The 15,927-nt window shown below is 37.5% G+C and overlaps 2 protein-coding genes across 3 annotated transcripts in view; both read left to right on the top strand.

The window, feature by feature from the left end:
• The window catches only part of LOC692988 (aldehyde dehydrogenase), a 423,296-nt gene that overhangs the window by 172,933 nt on the left and 234,436 nt on the right, over nucleotides 1-15,927 (top strand). The gene's annotated exons all lie outside the window — the stretch shown is intronic.
• Nucleotides 1-15,927, top strand: part of LOC101735492 (receptor-type tyrosine-protein phosphatase kappa) — a 161,277-nt gene that overhangs the window by 75,582 nt on the left and 69,768 nt on the right. Inside the window, exon 2 of the mRNA XM_012696572.4 lies at nucleotides 14,301-14,665. Coding sequence (XP_012552026.2) covers nucleotides 14,470-14,665 — 196 coding nt within the window. The 5' untranslated portion in view covers nucleotides 14,301-14,469. The remainder of the gene's footprint in view (nucleotides 1-14,300; nucleotides 14,666-15,927) is intronic.

The following is a 15,927-nucleotide window of genomic DNA, read 5'->3' as shown; positions in this document are numbered from 1 at the left end:
TCTAGTTGCATTAGTCAAACCGAACTTCAAACCGGAATGTCTGCTGTGAAATAAATGAAACTGCGACACTAATACTCACAGCTTCACCACCAGTACTTAGAATGGGAAATAGTTGGACAATAAAAACACAAAAGGAACAATTCCTGTGTACCCATACCATTCTCAACCCACTGGTTGGGTGAAACTAATTTGAGTGGGTAGCGGTCTGGGAACCCCAACGATCCATCAAAACGGACATACCCATATTATACGGACACACAAACTCTACTAATAAACGAGTTGAGATGGACGTGCTCCGTCGAAAACTTGCTTTATTTCTATGCAGTCAAATGCGATTTTAGTCTAACGTTTTAGCTATGACATATATTAAAATAAATTTAACAAATGGTTATGCATAGATAACTGAAACTACATTTAGCGTTTAATCTTGTGTTCTTTATCGTCATTTTATTATTTGCGACATTTAGAATACTTTATAGCTTTTGTGGCCACCAACGACTATATACTTGTGACTTTATAAGTTTTTATAATATATTTTGCCATTTTTTAAGGGCATTTTAAAGGCACTCTGGTCGGTCTATTTCTGCATACTGAGTTAGACTTACGCCTCAAAGTGGCATTTACATTCTGGAATCTAAGACTCGAAGTAACTGACCGCCACAATATGTTAATTTCAAATCAACAACACGTGCCACATAGTGACCACATAGATCTACTACTTAGATAGGAACGTATATTATATTATTCTGATTGAGTAGACCAGTTTACGCTGAACTCGGAAACCATAGACATGAGAAAGACAATGGACTCGCCACGAAGCTGGAGGTAGAAATCCCGTATTGTTGATTGACAGTCCAAGATGAAACCGAAACGCAATTTGATAGAATTAGGCCTGAGCAACTAAAGATTAGAACCTATTGAACTTTTCCATTACGAAAGGAGTGGGCTGTAATAAAATGCAATGAATCGAAATGAAGGAAGTGCTTTGGATAAATCGGACTTATTCACGATACGTCATCGCCAAGAACTGCCAAAAACCATTTTCGGTTCACGGAACACAACACGTATCGTATCGTATAGCTCGTGAGATAGAAAATGGTGTTTGTTGAGTCAAAGAATTGTAAATACTAGAGGTCCCGCAGTAGTCGAAATTCGACTATAATTAATTGGAATTGTAAGTTTGTACACTATTACGATTGTATTTTATACTTCTATAATCACAAATTTCGCCAAGACTACACTATAAAAAATATTAACAAAGACAAACAATATTTAATCTATTCTCAATTTGACAACAGACGTCGATAACAAAAGTTTGACAATAAATAGTATGCATGCGTGTGTGCGTCAAATACATGGTATGTAGTGTGTGTAATGTTTTCTTTATTGATTTAATGTATCTTTTATGCATTATTTAAAAAAAATATTAGCATTGTGCCCTTCTTCTCTATATTCTCTATAAGTATAGAAATTTTCATACTCCTCCGTCCGCGCAATTTTCGTAAAAAGGGATACAAAGTTTTTGCTTCACGTATTTATATATAGATGTTCAAAGTACGCTTCATTTGAATTCGCAACGTAGGTTTTTATCACTAAAAAGACGTAACGATGGTTAAACACAATATTTTTTTCGGTTTTTGCTAGACGTGAACATAATTAAAACTGCTTTTACGATTTAATATAGCGTTTCTATTTCAGTTTAATATAGCGTTTTCGTGGTCACAGACAAACTGGCTTCATAGTTAGTCATAAGAAATGATTAAAGTTGAGAAATATTTTTTTATTAGTGTAAATAGACAGACTATGATTTGTTTCGTGCTATGAAGTGACCGGAGTTCATATCACATTGAGGCAGGTCAAGTTTGTTTTCGCGGAGACCGGCATCGTTGGTCGCCGACTATGGCCTCGACGACCCGTCGGTCGGGCGACCTCGGTTTGGCGCCGCGAGTCTGATTGTAGTGTTGACTGTGGGAACACCCCTACTCTGACCGGGTTCTAACCCCCGACGGAGATCGGACGTCGGGTGTAAGAGTGCAGGGGAGTCGTTTAGTGAGGTAGGGCCCTAAAACTCCTTCGGCCTGCGGTCTGCTCCCAATATCAGGAGATCGTCAAGTCCCACATACCACTTAGGAGGTTCGGCATCCGGCCAAAAAAAAAAGAAAAATCAAGTTTTTTTTTAATTACTATAGACTCGTTGGTGCAGTGGCTAGTGCTAGCTCTGATACTAGACTAGCTCTAACACTAGAAGAAGGCTTAGGGACCTCGGTAGCCGTACTCGTCGAACTCGACAAAGAGTTCGACGTGCAGCCTAACCTAAACATCAGCTCGCTGACTTTCTCGCCGGATCTTCTCAGCGGGTCGCTATTCCCAACCGGTAATAGATCCATTCGCGAAGCAGCTGCTCTTGAGTTGTTAGGTCTCCTTTGGAGGCGCTCAGGCAGCTTTTAGCAAATCCCACCCCTACTGCCTGAGCCTATGCTTGCCCACCGGTCGTGGTGAAACTGAAAAGGCCTCCAGTAGCCCTTCAAACATAAAAAAAATTAGTATTCAGCGCGGAAATATCGTAGGAGAGTCGAACTCCAGTCCAAAGAAAAAATTGCAAAATATTTAACTCTGTGTCATGCGATTATTTCAAGCAAGTCTTCACATAGATCGTTTAAAGAAATACCTCTTATGACGTATCCAGCTACGAATAGACTTATTATTTATTTGTAGGTATCCAGTCTATTTAAATATCTTGGTATACGGGTTTTATCAATAAGCGTCATCTGAAGGTTGATTAGAATCATAGTTTGGCTTGGAATCAGAAAATTTATGCAAATGTATATATATATACATATACTTCTATATATTTAAACGCATATCATTATACATAACAGTCTCTGGTTCCCAAAGTACAGGGAACGTTAATAATAAATGAATAATAATTATGCCAAAATTGTTTTTTTTTTAATGTTGGCTAGTGTAGCATTAGGCTGTTGATAACAACAACTTTAATGGAATAGAGGTTAATATAACTAATTACTTAAGGGAGAACGAACTAGTAAATGTTCAAGTATTATTAAATTGAGAATAATAAAAATTCTTAAAATATGAGTGAAAATTTTAAGAAGAATTTATTTAAAAACTAGCTGACCCATCAGATTTCGTAGTGCCTCAATCGATAAATAAAATACCTAAACTTTTGTATCAAATAAACTTAAAACAAACAAAAGGAATCCGTCCGACGGGGACACATCAAAGGAAAAACAAAATTGTTATTTTTATTAAATTCCGAGCATTTTCATATTTATCTACCTTTTAAACCTTCTCTGGACTTCCACCAGTAATTCAAGACCAAAATTAGCCAAATCGGTCCAAACGTTCTCGAGTTTTAGCGAAACTAACGAAGGTCAATTCATTTTTATATATATAGATTAAAATTTATGAAAATGTAGTAAATCTAAATGCCCACTATATCAACCACACTGTAATAAGACCAATAAACTCCACGCTTCTTTAAAAAATAAAAGCTATTTGAACCAACGTTAATAATTGCGAGATAAGTTTTACAATTTTTTCTTTACTTTGCTGGTCTTCAATCTAATTGGATACCCCTTTTTATAAGATTCTGTGAACAGCTTGTTTTTGTCGGCACATTTCATTCGCCGGCTTCGCTCCGAGCTAGAAAGAATAAACTTGTTAACTTTTTATTTACAAACTTTACTTTGACTGTGCGGACATTTAAATATTTTATATTTTTTACGAAAAATTATTTTTCGTCTTTACTTTCGTCCGTATGTTCATACATAAATAGTAATGCAGCGATGTAATAGGTATATCAATTGCAGTAAATGATAATAGCAGAAAACTGTTGTTAAAGATTTTTTAAAAATTCCAATAAAGCTCCTTCGTCTACAGTTGATAATTATATAAATAAATAAAATAATTGTAAAAAAAAACAACCAAAAAAGTTACCCTATTTTATTCTTCGCCCATTTACAGAATATTCAAAGAAAAATGAATTATCGCGTAATTGAGTGCAGACAGTTATAGTCCTTCTGGTAACCACTTATTACCAAAGCGAATAGACATCACAGCGTGAATATTGTCACCGGCCTTGAAACGTGAGGTCGAAATCCTAATTGTACAACGTCTACCCCACCCTTAACCGGAACTAATGACTACTCTGCCTCAAAGGTAGGCATGGTGTTCGTGGACTTTGACTGGCCTCCAATCTCCAATGAATACTCTATTCGCCAAGATTAGAAAGAGAGAATTCCTATTAAATTAAAAATTTCACGTCTCCTGCATTGCATTCATTCAGCGAAAGCTCAGCTTAGTTTGTAAGTTTAATATCACCTCAATTATTACAAACGAAAAAATCTTGAAATATTTAATATAAAAGGAAAATTGAAATACAATAACAATAAAAAGTCATAAAATCCACGTTTATACATACTATAATATTTTATAATATGAGCACATCAAACCAGGAGGATCTTTTCATCACTAAATAGCATAAAACAAAGTCGCTTTCTCTGTCCCTATATCTGTCCCTATGTATGCTTAAATCTTTAAAACTACGCAACGGATTTTGATGCAGTTTTTTTTAATAGATAGAGTGATTGAAGAGGAAGGTTTATATGTATAATAACATCCATTAAATAGTGGAGAAATCGATAATAAATTACAGTTTCCGAAGCGAAACGAGGGCGGGTCGCTAGTTATTAACAAAAGAAACTGATAAAAATTCACGAACAAAATCGAATTCATCTTGAATTTTCCGATGTTTCAAATGCAGTTTTATTGCAACAAAATTCACAGTTTTCGTGATGTCTGCGACCACACAATTAACATTTCAACTTGGCTGCTATGCATTAGTCAGTTGATACAAAAAGCCATTTAACCGATATAAGCAAAGAGGACAATCAAATCAGGGTTCCTTGTGAACTTTCGTCTAATCCCTGAGGCCGCGAGTTACGAGATACCCCGGATTTCCCACGAGCTTCACTTGTATTAAGAAATAAATTCGACCACTTGCGGAAACTCGATTTTATTACGTCTCTTGCATTTACTTACATTATGTCATTGTTTATATATGAATAAAGCACAGTGTCTAGAATTGTTCATTGTCGATTCATTGCTTTCAATATTAAGCAAAGAAGATATATGTACCTTGCAAATGTTGCTACGTAAGTATTATTAAAATTAAGTGATCATCGATGCCCATTGACATTAACAGCGTAAATACCGTCACCCAACTTCAGACTTGAGTTCTAAGTCCCAGTTTGTCAATATAACGACTGCCTCAACCTTCAAACCGAGACGCATTACTGTTTAACACAGAAATAACAAGGGTACTTGAGTCATCGACTATCGCCTCAACGACCCGTTGGTCGGGCGTCCTAGGAGTGGCGCTGCGAGTCTGGCTGTAGTGTTTATCGCGGGAGCCCCCCCTACTCTGTCTGTGTTCTGACCCTGGGTGGAAATCGGACGTCGAGTGAGAGAGTGCAAGGCGAGTCGTTTGGTGGGTAGGGCGCTAAAACGGCCCTTGTGGGCTCGCAGTCTGCTCTCAACATCTGCAAACTGTCAAGTCCCACATCACCCGTGCGCCCCCAGGCGCGGGCCCCTCATAGGAAGTTCGGCACCGGCCCGAAAAAAAAAGGTAGTGGTATCTATCCATGCGTGCTCACAAGATGCCCTACCACCATCATAGTATTAATACTTGGAAAGTGTTGTCTTCCATACTCAAAGGGGCTGCCATTGCGCAATAACCTTTCCCAACTAGGATATATCATGACTTTCTAGTACGGTAAGAACAAGAAGAAATTAGGTAATTTTTTGTATAAATCTCTCTTCGTAAGTGTACATTTTATTATACCGTATATTTTACTACAGTATTATATTTTTTGAATTTTTTTTTTTCTTAGACGGGTGGACGAGCTCACAGTCCACCTGCTGTTAAGTGGTTACTGGAGCCCATAGTAATCTCAGACGTAAATGCGCCAATAATTTTGTTTCTCAGTATTTTAAATGGTCACGATTAATATGTTTTCGTAATGTCGTATTCTGCATAGTGTTAACCTAAAAAATATGAATGTGTTTTAACATCATCTTGTTCCTGTTAAGATTTACAAGATTTATAGCAATGTCTTCGATTTGTATTCACGGGTAACTTCTTAGCTTCTAACTTGTATATTTCTAGCACGAATCAGTGTTGCATTCTAGTTTGAAGGGTAAGGCAGTATGATCATATCATTCGGTGCGTGTCAATCGTATGCTCCTTTGCTTTTAAAATGAAAAATTCTAAACGCATCTTAGAGATTTTAAGCGAAAAGTGTTTTTTTTTTATTCCTTAAATGGGTGGACGAGCTCACAGCCCACCTGATATTAAGTGGCTACTTGAGCCCATGGACATCTACGACGTAAATGCGCCACCCACCTTGAGATATAAGTTCTAAGATCTCAGTATAGTTACAACGGCTGCCCCACCCTTCAAACCGAAACGCATTACTGCTTCACGGCAGAAATAGGCAGGGCGGTGGTACCTACCCGCGCGGACTCACAAGAGGTCCTACCACCAGTAATAGTTCTGTTATAACGCTTAATTGGACCTTATGATACGCTTAAATAAAGCGATATTTCGGTGTATATGACCGCATAAACGGATAAGATGGCATAGCGTGTATGCTAAATGACATATTCATATTATAGTGCGTAATACATTACGTAAACCATATCGATATTACAGTACAGTATCAAGCTGGCGAAGAGAAAAAGGTCAAGTCCGTTGACATTGTCCAAAATCGTTGTCATAATGAACGAAATGCGTCAAGCTTCCGGCTGACTCGAAAGCATCTGCCAATAATACAGCTATTAAATAACTCATAAAAAGAGCTATAACATTATGACAAGATTAAAACCGATCATAAACAAGAAAAATATGAGACCCGATAATTTTACAAACGTTGGCAAATTTTCAAAATATCGCAAACTTTGATTTTTAATAAATAATTTGTATTTAAATGAAGCGAAATTAATTTTTATTCGCATCGGCGACTTAAGATTTATTACACTTAGCAATGAATTTGATTTGAAACTAAATTGCGTTGGAAAGTCAATCTCCATGGTAATCAGATGAGGCCAGAGGCGGCGAACCTTTAATTATTTCTGTCCATAGGCAGTATATAGCTTCTGTTTTGTTTTAATTACTCATCTTGATGAGGTGGAAGACTGATGAACGAAGAATTCCGTGAAGGCAGGCCTGTAGGGCATTATGGTGGCATAAATGTCAGAAACTTCTGGATCGGTAAATTTACCAACAAAAAAAATTGTTTCAAATCCAAAACATGTAATCTTACAATGAATTTCTTGGTAATTTTTATGGGGGCATTTGTAAGAATTTTTGACTGAAAGTTGCAAGTTGTTTTGCAAGTTGTTGAGAATAATGTATGTTTAATTCCTATATAAATTCAGTAATTTGTAGTGCCTGTGGGTTTTACTAACTAGGAAACGTAAAAGCTTTGTGAAAATAAACATTTTCCCGCTCTGGATTGCATCGAAATATTTTCATTGAAGAACACAGTGACTCAGTGTTTACGGATTCCATTCATGAGATGCGATCGAAATATTTTGCCGGAAATTTGCAGGAATTCGAAACATATTTTTCTTTGAACTCACCATTTTCTGGAAATGTTTCAAATTTATTGTTGTACTTAATTTATTTTACTGATTATTTAACATGTCCCTGTCGTTAATATATACCATGGACAACTAATGAAATAATGTACCAATCTTGGAGTCCGAAGTTAAAGTTTTGCGAGACTCCGCAGTTGTCCGATTTCTACAGTAAGAGACAAATAAAGCAATTAGAGTCGCTATTTCACAGAAATGAGAAAAATGCTGAAGGAGGTAACATTATTTTTATGATAAGGAACAAATTATGTATTCTATTTTTTCCGTTATGCTGCAATACCTCAATCTCCGTTAATGGTTTAAGAGTTAAAGGATTTATTAGTGTCCTTTCTGTGCTTCCTATTATGTCTTTTATCAGGTAAATCAGTGAAGTTACGCAAGAGTTAAATGTGTACAATTTAGGCCCTGTTTTATTAAAGTAGTGGTAAGAGATATGTAAGCCTGTATGGATAAGAACCATCCTACTTATTTCCGGAAAGTTGGAGCGTTTGCAAGGATATTTTGAAGCATAATCATATAATTTGTATGCTTACTATTAATTATTTTGAACGATAACAGTGACCACATCGCAATCATTCTGTCATTAGTCATCTCTAAAACTCTGATCTTGAATTGATTAATCTGAACTTGAATAAAACACACTTTAATCAAGTTCCAGTTTGATTACTGAAATGAATCCAAGTAACTAAATAGTCGAGTGTTTTATGTAATGTTTTGATTACGAAGATCCGGTAGGAATGGGCATCGTGCCAGAAACGTCACGGCTGGGACATTCCACGACCAATACGATCATATTCAAGTAATCAAATATATCTATCTGGGTCATTCGGTTTCTTGCATGCGATGTTTCAGATTCCTTATACGAATGGAATACAGATAGCCATTCCTATAACACGGTAAATATGTACGATCCTACAAAGAATCATATAGTGCGAAACCGTGTTATATGAGAATAGAAGCCACTACAAAATGGAAAGTAATTCTTCTGAATGAAACATCTCAAATATTCGTGTATGTATTTTTTTAACTATACATAAAAAATAAGCAGTAAAAATTTCGGTTATTCTTATATATTGTGTGTTGGTAGTGTTTAATGTAATTTATAATCTATATAATAATATATTATATAAAAATTAATTGCTGTTCGTTAGTCTCGCTAAAACTCGAGAACGACTAGACTGATTTGGCTAATTTTGGTCTTGAATTATTTGTGGAAGTCCAGAGAAGGTTTAAAAGGTGGATAAATATGAAAATGCTCGGAATTCACTAGCGGCCTTCACTATTAGTCAATTTATCAATTCACTTAATTTAAACAAACTAATACACGAATGCTCTATTAATAATTTATAGGTATTTTCTATTACGTCATTTCAAGCGGAAATAAACATAAAATTCGTCATTCGTGAATATTAAAAGCACTAAATTGACGAATTATTAAAAGATACTCAATACTGAAATTAATTCAGCGTCTCTTAGGATCTTTCGGAGCGTATGTACAATTGTTCTGGCCGGGCATAATGCCCAAATCAGTGCAGGGGAATGTCCCCGCGTCGAACCCGCGTGGCTCGGCTGCCAAAAACGTGACGCCTTAGTGACGTAGTCGCTCCAAAAACGTTCGCCAACTGCATGAGCATTTTATTCGTCAATGATCTGAATAACATCACGAATTCACGTGAACGGAAGTTTTGAAAGAAAAAAGTGTGTGTGTGTGCGCGCAAGTCACATACGGTAGAAGTGAAACTTATAAATAAGATATACATATACTGACTGATCCCACTACACAGGAACATACATATGGACAATGTTTAGTAGACGATAGTGGGGATGCTAAGAAGAGTCGCACAAAGAGGAGACTGCGAACGTTTAATGTGTTCTATCTCATTCTCTCGCCGGCTGAATCCTATACATTTATGTGTTTGTGTCTCTATGGACTTATTTTTTCGTTTCATCGAGTTTGAAATCACAACGATTCTAAAGAAGTTTCACTTCAAAAAGAAAGCAATAATCCCGATTTTTTCATTTTTGAATGTGGAACATGAAACTCTCATTCATAATACAAATCGATATTATTTGTTTTTTTGTGTCCCTGGTATATAATATTCAATTTTACCTTTTTAAATCTTTATACTTGTACAGATTTCGTGACTGGCTCTAACGTAAACCCTATTTGTCTCAAAACTTTTGGCAGGGTGTGTTGTGAGCCTGTACGGTTAAGTACCACCATCCTGCCTATTCCTGCAGTGAAACAGTAAGCGTTACGGTTTAAAGGGTGGGGTAGTAGTACTATACAACTTAGAACTTAGAACTCATGTTCCAAGTTTCTTGTCGGATCTTCTCATTGCATCGCGTTTCTGCGAAGCACGGCTCTTGCTAGGGTTCATGTTAGCAACAGCGTCAGGCTTGAGCCCCGTGAGCTCACCTACTCGCCCGGTTATGCGGAAATGGTCTCTCAACGATATCAGCATAGGTAGGAAAAAAAAGACTCAACGAGTGATATGAAAAACAAGAGTTTTATCTCAAATAAGGCGTCGTATAGACTGATTACCCTTAAAAGGGACCGATTTTTTTTGTCGCAAATTAATTTGTAAATTGTCTGCCTAACGTAAGCCGCATCCGTCACTCAATGTCTTAAAATACATCCCACGTGGTTTAATTCGCACCTCTAGCTTTTTAGAATTAGAAATGTATTATGTTTAATTAATTAAATAATTAATGTCTCTCTCTACTCTTCTTCAACCCGTGTTTTTTTTACTGCTTAGATGAGCTCACAGCCCACCTGGTTGTTAAGTGGTTACTGGAGCCCATAAACATCTACGACGTAAATGCGCCACCCACCTTGAGATATAAGTTCTAAGGTCTCAGTATAGTTATAACGACTGCCCCACCCTTCAAACTGAAACGCATTACTGCTTCACGGCAAAAATAAGCGGGGTAGTTAGTACCTACCCGCGCAGACTCACAATAGGTCCTACCACCAGTAAAAACCAGTTTAATACCATTAATTAATGTAATTATTATGAATTAAGTGCTATGACATATCATATCATCTTCAAACGAGGCTTGTGGAGAGTACTTAACGGTAGGCAGCGGCTTGGCTCTGCCCCCGGCATTGCTGAAGTCCGTGGGCGACGGTAACCACTCACCATCAGGTGGGCCGTATGCTCATTTTTTATTTCTCAAAAACGAATGCACCTACCACAGGACTCTTTACACCGCTCTTGCTTGAGTCCTAGTGAATGCTTCAGGCATGAAGTCCGCCATTGTATTTTTGTGCATAATAGTTGAACAAATAAATGAAATAAACTAAATAAATTAAACTTTTTTTCATAGCCCATGCAGGAAATAGCTGCCAGGGCAGAGCCAGTCCCCTGCCTATCTACGAATGTGTCATATTTGCTTTAGTTTTGCGTCCTCCTCGCGTCGTTTGCCTCATTACTGAGGGTCGAGACTCCCCCGCTGCATCAGTTTCTCTCGTACGACTTCCCTCCATCTGCCGCGATCCTTTGCTTCATGAAGGGCATTGTGGAAATTGATGCTCAGAGAAGATCGTATTTGGTCCGACCATCTTGTGGGACTGCGTCCTCTGGGACGTTTGCCATCTACCTTTCCTGTCACCATCAGCTGTTCTAGATTGTGACCCTCTTTACGAGCAATATGTCCGAAGAATTCTAGCACCCTATGAAGGCATACAAAAGGCAGGCAAAATTAAATAATTTCTATTAGATACATGTATTTTGTCAAGAACATGCAGCAACAATGTGCATGCAGCGTCTATTTACAGCTATGATTACAATCGTTCTGGAATTTACTTTGCAAAACCCCATCTGTTCTTTGGTTTCTGTTTAATAGCAACACTGTCTTATAAATACTTTGATAGCGCACTCGTGTAGATAGAAAATACGTTTAGAGCAAATCAGAATGGAGATCCGTTTAGATGTTTAGTGCGTCTTAAGTGTTTTGTTTACAAAACGATTTGCCGGTTTCACAAATTCAATAAGTGCTCATTCGGGCGGATGTTTTTTAGAAATTACTCGATGAGAATATTAAGCTTCATATAAGTATTCTTTTATCATTTAATGGGAATAACATTTCGAATTTAAGTGCTGTGTTCACAGACATATTTAATTTAGGTACATTACGAAGAACGTTTTTATGACGTCAACGATATTGTTAGTATTGTTTCATGCAATAATGATATCTAGTGCTGATTGTAAGCTTGAGATCTTTCTTTGTATTCCTCTAAATTCTTTCAACAAAACAATTTAATACCACAGAACAAGACAGGCTTCGATGTTAGTATGCGCTGGTGATCCTAGGGAATAGTTATAGACAACACAAATAACAATAGCACATTTAGCAGGATTTTTTAAGTTATAAGTAAAAAATAATAGTATTAACTTCATAGTAACACATGTTTTAGACGTAAAATTCACGGTGCTAGCAAATCCCACGCCTCCTGGCTGAGCCTTTGCTCGCCCACCTGTCCGGGTGCAACTGGAAAGGCCTGTGGGCTACCAGTAATCCCTCATTAATAAAAAAAGACGTGAAATTAACAAAATGTCATCTCGTCTAGGTCGTTTGAAATAAATCCACTAATCGATAAAAGTTAAAATGCGGGTCATACGCCGAGTTGGTAAAAATCATCACAATTAATTACGTTGTCATTCTTCATTTAATTTTAAAGTATTATATTTACAAGTCGAAAGCGTTAATGCCGGAGAGCTGGCGATTACTTTCTGTTATTTCACAAACAATAATTTAATTATCAAGAAAACGTCCTTGGCATTAATCGCAATGACAATATCTGTTCTGTGTTTTTCTGTGCTATATATAAGTATATATATTTTTTGGAAGCTCTTGCATTGGGACTTTTTTTTTATTGCTATTGTAGGCAGACGAGCATACGGCCCACCTGATGGTGAGTGGTTACCGTCGCCCATGGACTTCAGCAATGCCAGGGGCAGAGCCAAGCCGCTGCCTACCGCTTAATACTCTCCACTAGCCTCGTTTTAAGAAGGACATGTCATAGCGCTCGGGAAACACCGTGGAGGGGAGCTCATTCCATAGCCGGATGGTACGTGGCAAAAAAGTCCTCTGGAAACGCACTGTGGATGACCGCAGTGGCTCCAGGTAGTATGGATGAACTCTACTCCGGTGGCGGGCGTTGCGATGGTAAAAAGGAGATGCCGGTATCATCTCGAACAATTCCTCAGAGCACTTCTTGTTATTATATCCGTCGGATCAGTGAGTGCGTTCTATGTAGTGGTTTATACTAAGAATACTAATAAATTTTCCTAAGCGACGTATTCAGAGGCATATGTAGTGCGCTTTGGAAAATTAGGAATGACCTAGTGCAAAATATGAAAAAAAAGTTTAGTTGAATTATTTTACGGCAATTTTTAATACCGATAAAGGAAACGAATTAGAGCTTTAAAAACAACGGTTTGTGTCATCGGTTTTTGTGCCGAATCACAAAAAAAACTTTAAAATTACAATCGAACGAATAACAAACAAGCATCGGTCAAATACGACACCAATCAATTGTTTTATTTTAAGACGTCCGACATCAGCTCACAGCAGAACATTATTGCAGAGATACTATAGTACATATATACACACCAAAATAAACACGTTTTACGGCTGGCATTGGCGTGGTTTTGACATTGTGTAAGGTTTAGAAACGGCCGTATAAACTGTAAGCGTAATATGTATAACGAACTTTTCATTTAAACATGTTTGTTTATTGCATCATCACTATCATCATCATCATCGGGCCACAGTCGACTGCGCCTCTCCAAATTTGCACAATTGAGCACAGTCTATGGCTCTTTTCATCCATTTCTTTCCGCCAGGAGACATTTGAAGTCGTCGTGGCCTAAGGGATAAGACGTCCGGTGCATTCGTGTTGAGTGATGCACCGGTTTCGAATCCCAAGCAGGTACCGATTTTTCTAATGAAATACGTACTCAACAAATGTTCACGATTGACTTCCACGGTGAAGGAATAACATAGTGTAATAAAAATCAAACCGGCAAAACTATAATTTGCGTAATTACTGGTGGTAGGACCTCTGGTGAGTCCGCGCGGGTAGGTACCACCACCCTACCTACTTCTGCCGTGAAGCAGTTATGCGTCACGGCTTAAAGGGCGGAACAGTTTTTATATAATGCTGTTGAGATTTCGACATCACGTTTCAAGGTGATTAGTGATAGCATGCACGATGCCATGCCTATGGGCTCTGAATTAGATAACCATCTATACATATAAATAAAATTGGAGTGTCTGTTTGTAATATGACGAGACTTTCACTGATATGTAGCTGATAATATAAGGAGTAACGTAGGCAACTTTTTAGACTAGCTTCGCCCCGCGGCGTCACCCGCGGTACAATAACCGCGGGTAGCATCGCGGGAATCAGCTATCAATAATAAATGTTTCCGAAGCGAAGCTCGGAAGGGTCGGTAGTCTAATCTAAAAATAGTAATTTAATTACTTTCTAAAATAATCTGGGTATGAAAAACTAGTAACTGAAATAAATTCTTTAGTAGCTTTTGCAAACATTATTCTAAGCTTTAAAGCGTTTTTCGTTTCAGTTTATTTAAAGATAATTTTGTTTGTTTCAGGTGTGAATTCTGCAAAAACAAAAACCCTACGGAGAATGCTACCTTTATGATACAAAAGTGAAGTTTTGATATGATCTTTATTAAAATTATTTATACACGTGTATAGTGTGCGTGTCGTGAAATGTGCTTATACTGAACGTGTTATAGTGAATTCGTAATTTGATTCGAGATGTCTTCACGGACGGGTCCCAGGGGTACCTCGGTGGCTACTAGCCAGAGGAAGCATCGATCCAAGTCTTCGACCAGGTATGATATGGAGAAGAAACCGAAGAAGAAGGACATGCGAACATCGGGAACAACAAGTTTGGTCTCAATACCCAACAGCATCAAACTTACGATGTTGAATAGCGGCCTCATATCTTTTGGTGAGTTATCAATATATTTATGAGCCGTATGTTGTTAGTATATAGTGAGTTATATATTTATTCATCCTTTTTTGAATCAATTTTGAATTATTCTGAAGCGTAGCGCAACAATCGTCTTAAATAAGTCATCGTGGCCTAAAGGATAAGACGTCCGGTGCATTCGTGTTGAAGCGATGCACCGGTGTTCGAAACCCGCGGACGGGTACCAATTTTTCTAATGAAATACGTACTTAACAAATGTTCACGATTGACTTCCACGGTGAAGGAATAACATCGTGTAATAAAAATCAAACCCGCAAAGTTATAGTTTGCGTAATTACTAGTGGTAGGACATCTTGTAAGTCCGCGCGGGTAGGTACCACCACCTTGCCTATTTCTGCCGTGAAGCAGTAATGCGTTTCGATTTGAAGGGTGGGGCAGCTGTTGTAACTGTACTTGAGACCTTAGAACTTATATCTCAAGTTGGGTGGCGCATTTACGTTGTAGATATCTATGAGCTCGTCCACCCACATATGCAATAAAAAAAATTTAAAAAAATTTTTTTCTCCCAAACCCGGCCATTTTAGTAAAATTTAAAAACCTACAAATAAGAGTTTAATTTTTTAACTAATTATTTATTACGAAAAGCTTACTATGTTTGATATCGTTCAACCGATTATGATGGAACTTGGTCAAAAGTGTCAACGAGCGAAGTCCGCTATGACACGTTTTCCCTTTCAATCCCAGCCGCCAAGGGCGACGCGTCGATTTCATATTTCTGTTATATTCAATCTTTAATTTGACACATAAGGACTAATAAATATCTCAAATGCAATAAATACAGTCCACGCTCATTCACCACAACGCAACAACATGTGCTAATCGATATATATTTCGAAGCATTTTTACTGGTGGTAGGACCTCATGTGAGTCCGCACGGAGGGACCTCATGTGAGACCTCATGTGAGGCACCCCGTCTATTCCTGCCGTGAAGCAGTAATGCGTTTCGGTTTGAAGGGCGGAGCAGCCGTTGTAACTATACTGAGGCCTTAGAACTCATATCTCAAGGTGGATGGCGCATTAAGCAATAAAAAAAATATAAAAAAAGCATATATCGATAATCTCAATGGAGCGTGAACCCAGTTTCCCTTATAAACATACTATTACAGAAAACATCAAAACAATTTTAAATGAAAGATTAAGTGGAGTCACAATACCATTACATTTAAATACAAATCAACGAATTGAATATTCAAACAACAAAATTACTTTTCTCCATGGAA

The sequence above is a fragment of the Bombyx mori genome, chromosome 19, assembly GCF_030269925.1.
Source record: "Bombyx mori chromosome 19, ASM3026992v2".
NCBI classification, from domain to species: domain Eukaryota; kingdom Metazoa; phylum Arthropoda; class Insecta; order Lepidoptera; family Bombycidae; genus Bombyx; species Bombyx mori.
The sequence above is the reverse complement of the archived record's forward strand: the minus strand, read 5'-3'. Positions and strand labels throughout refer to the sequence as shown.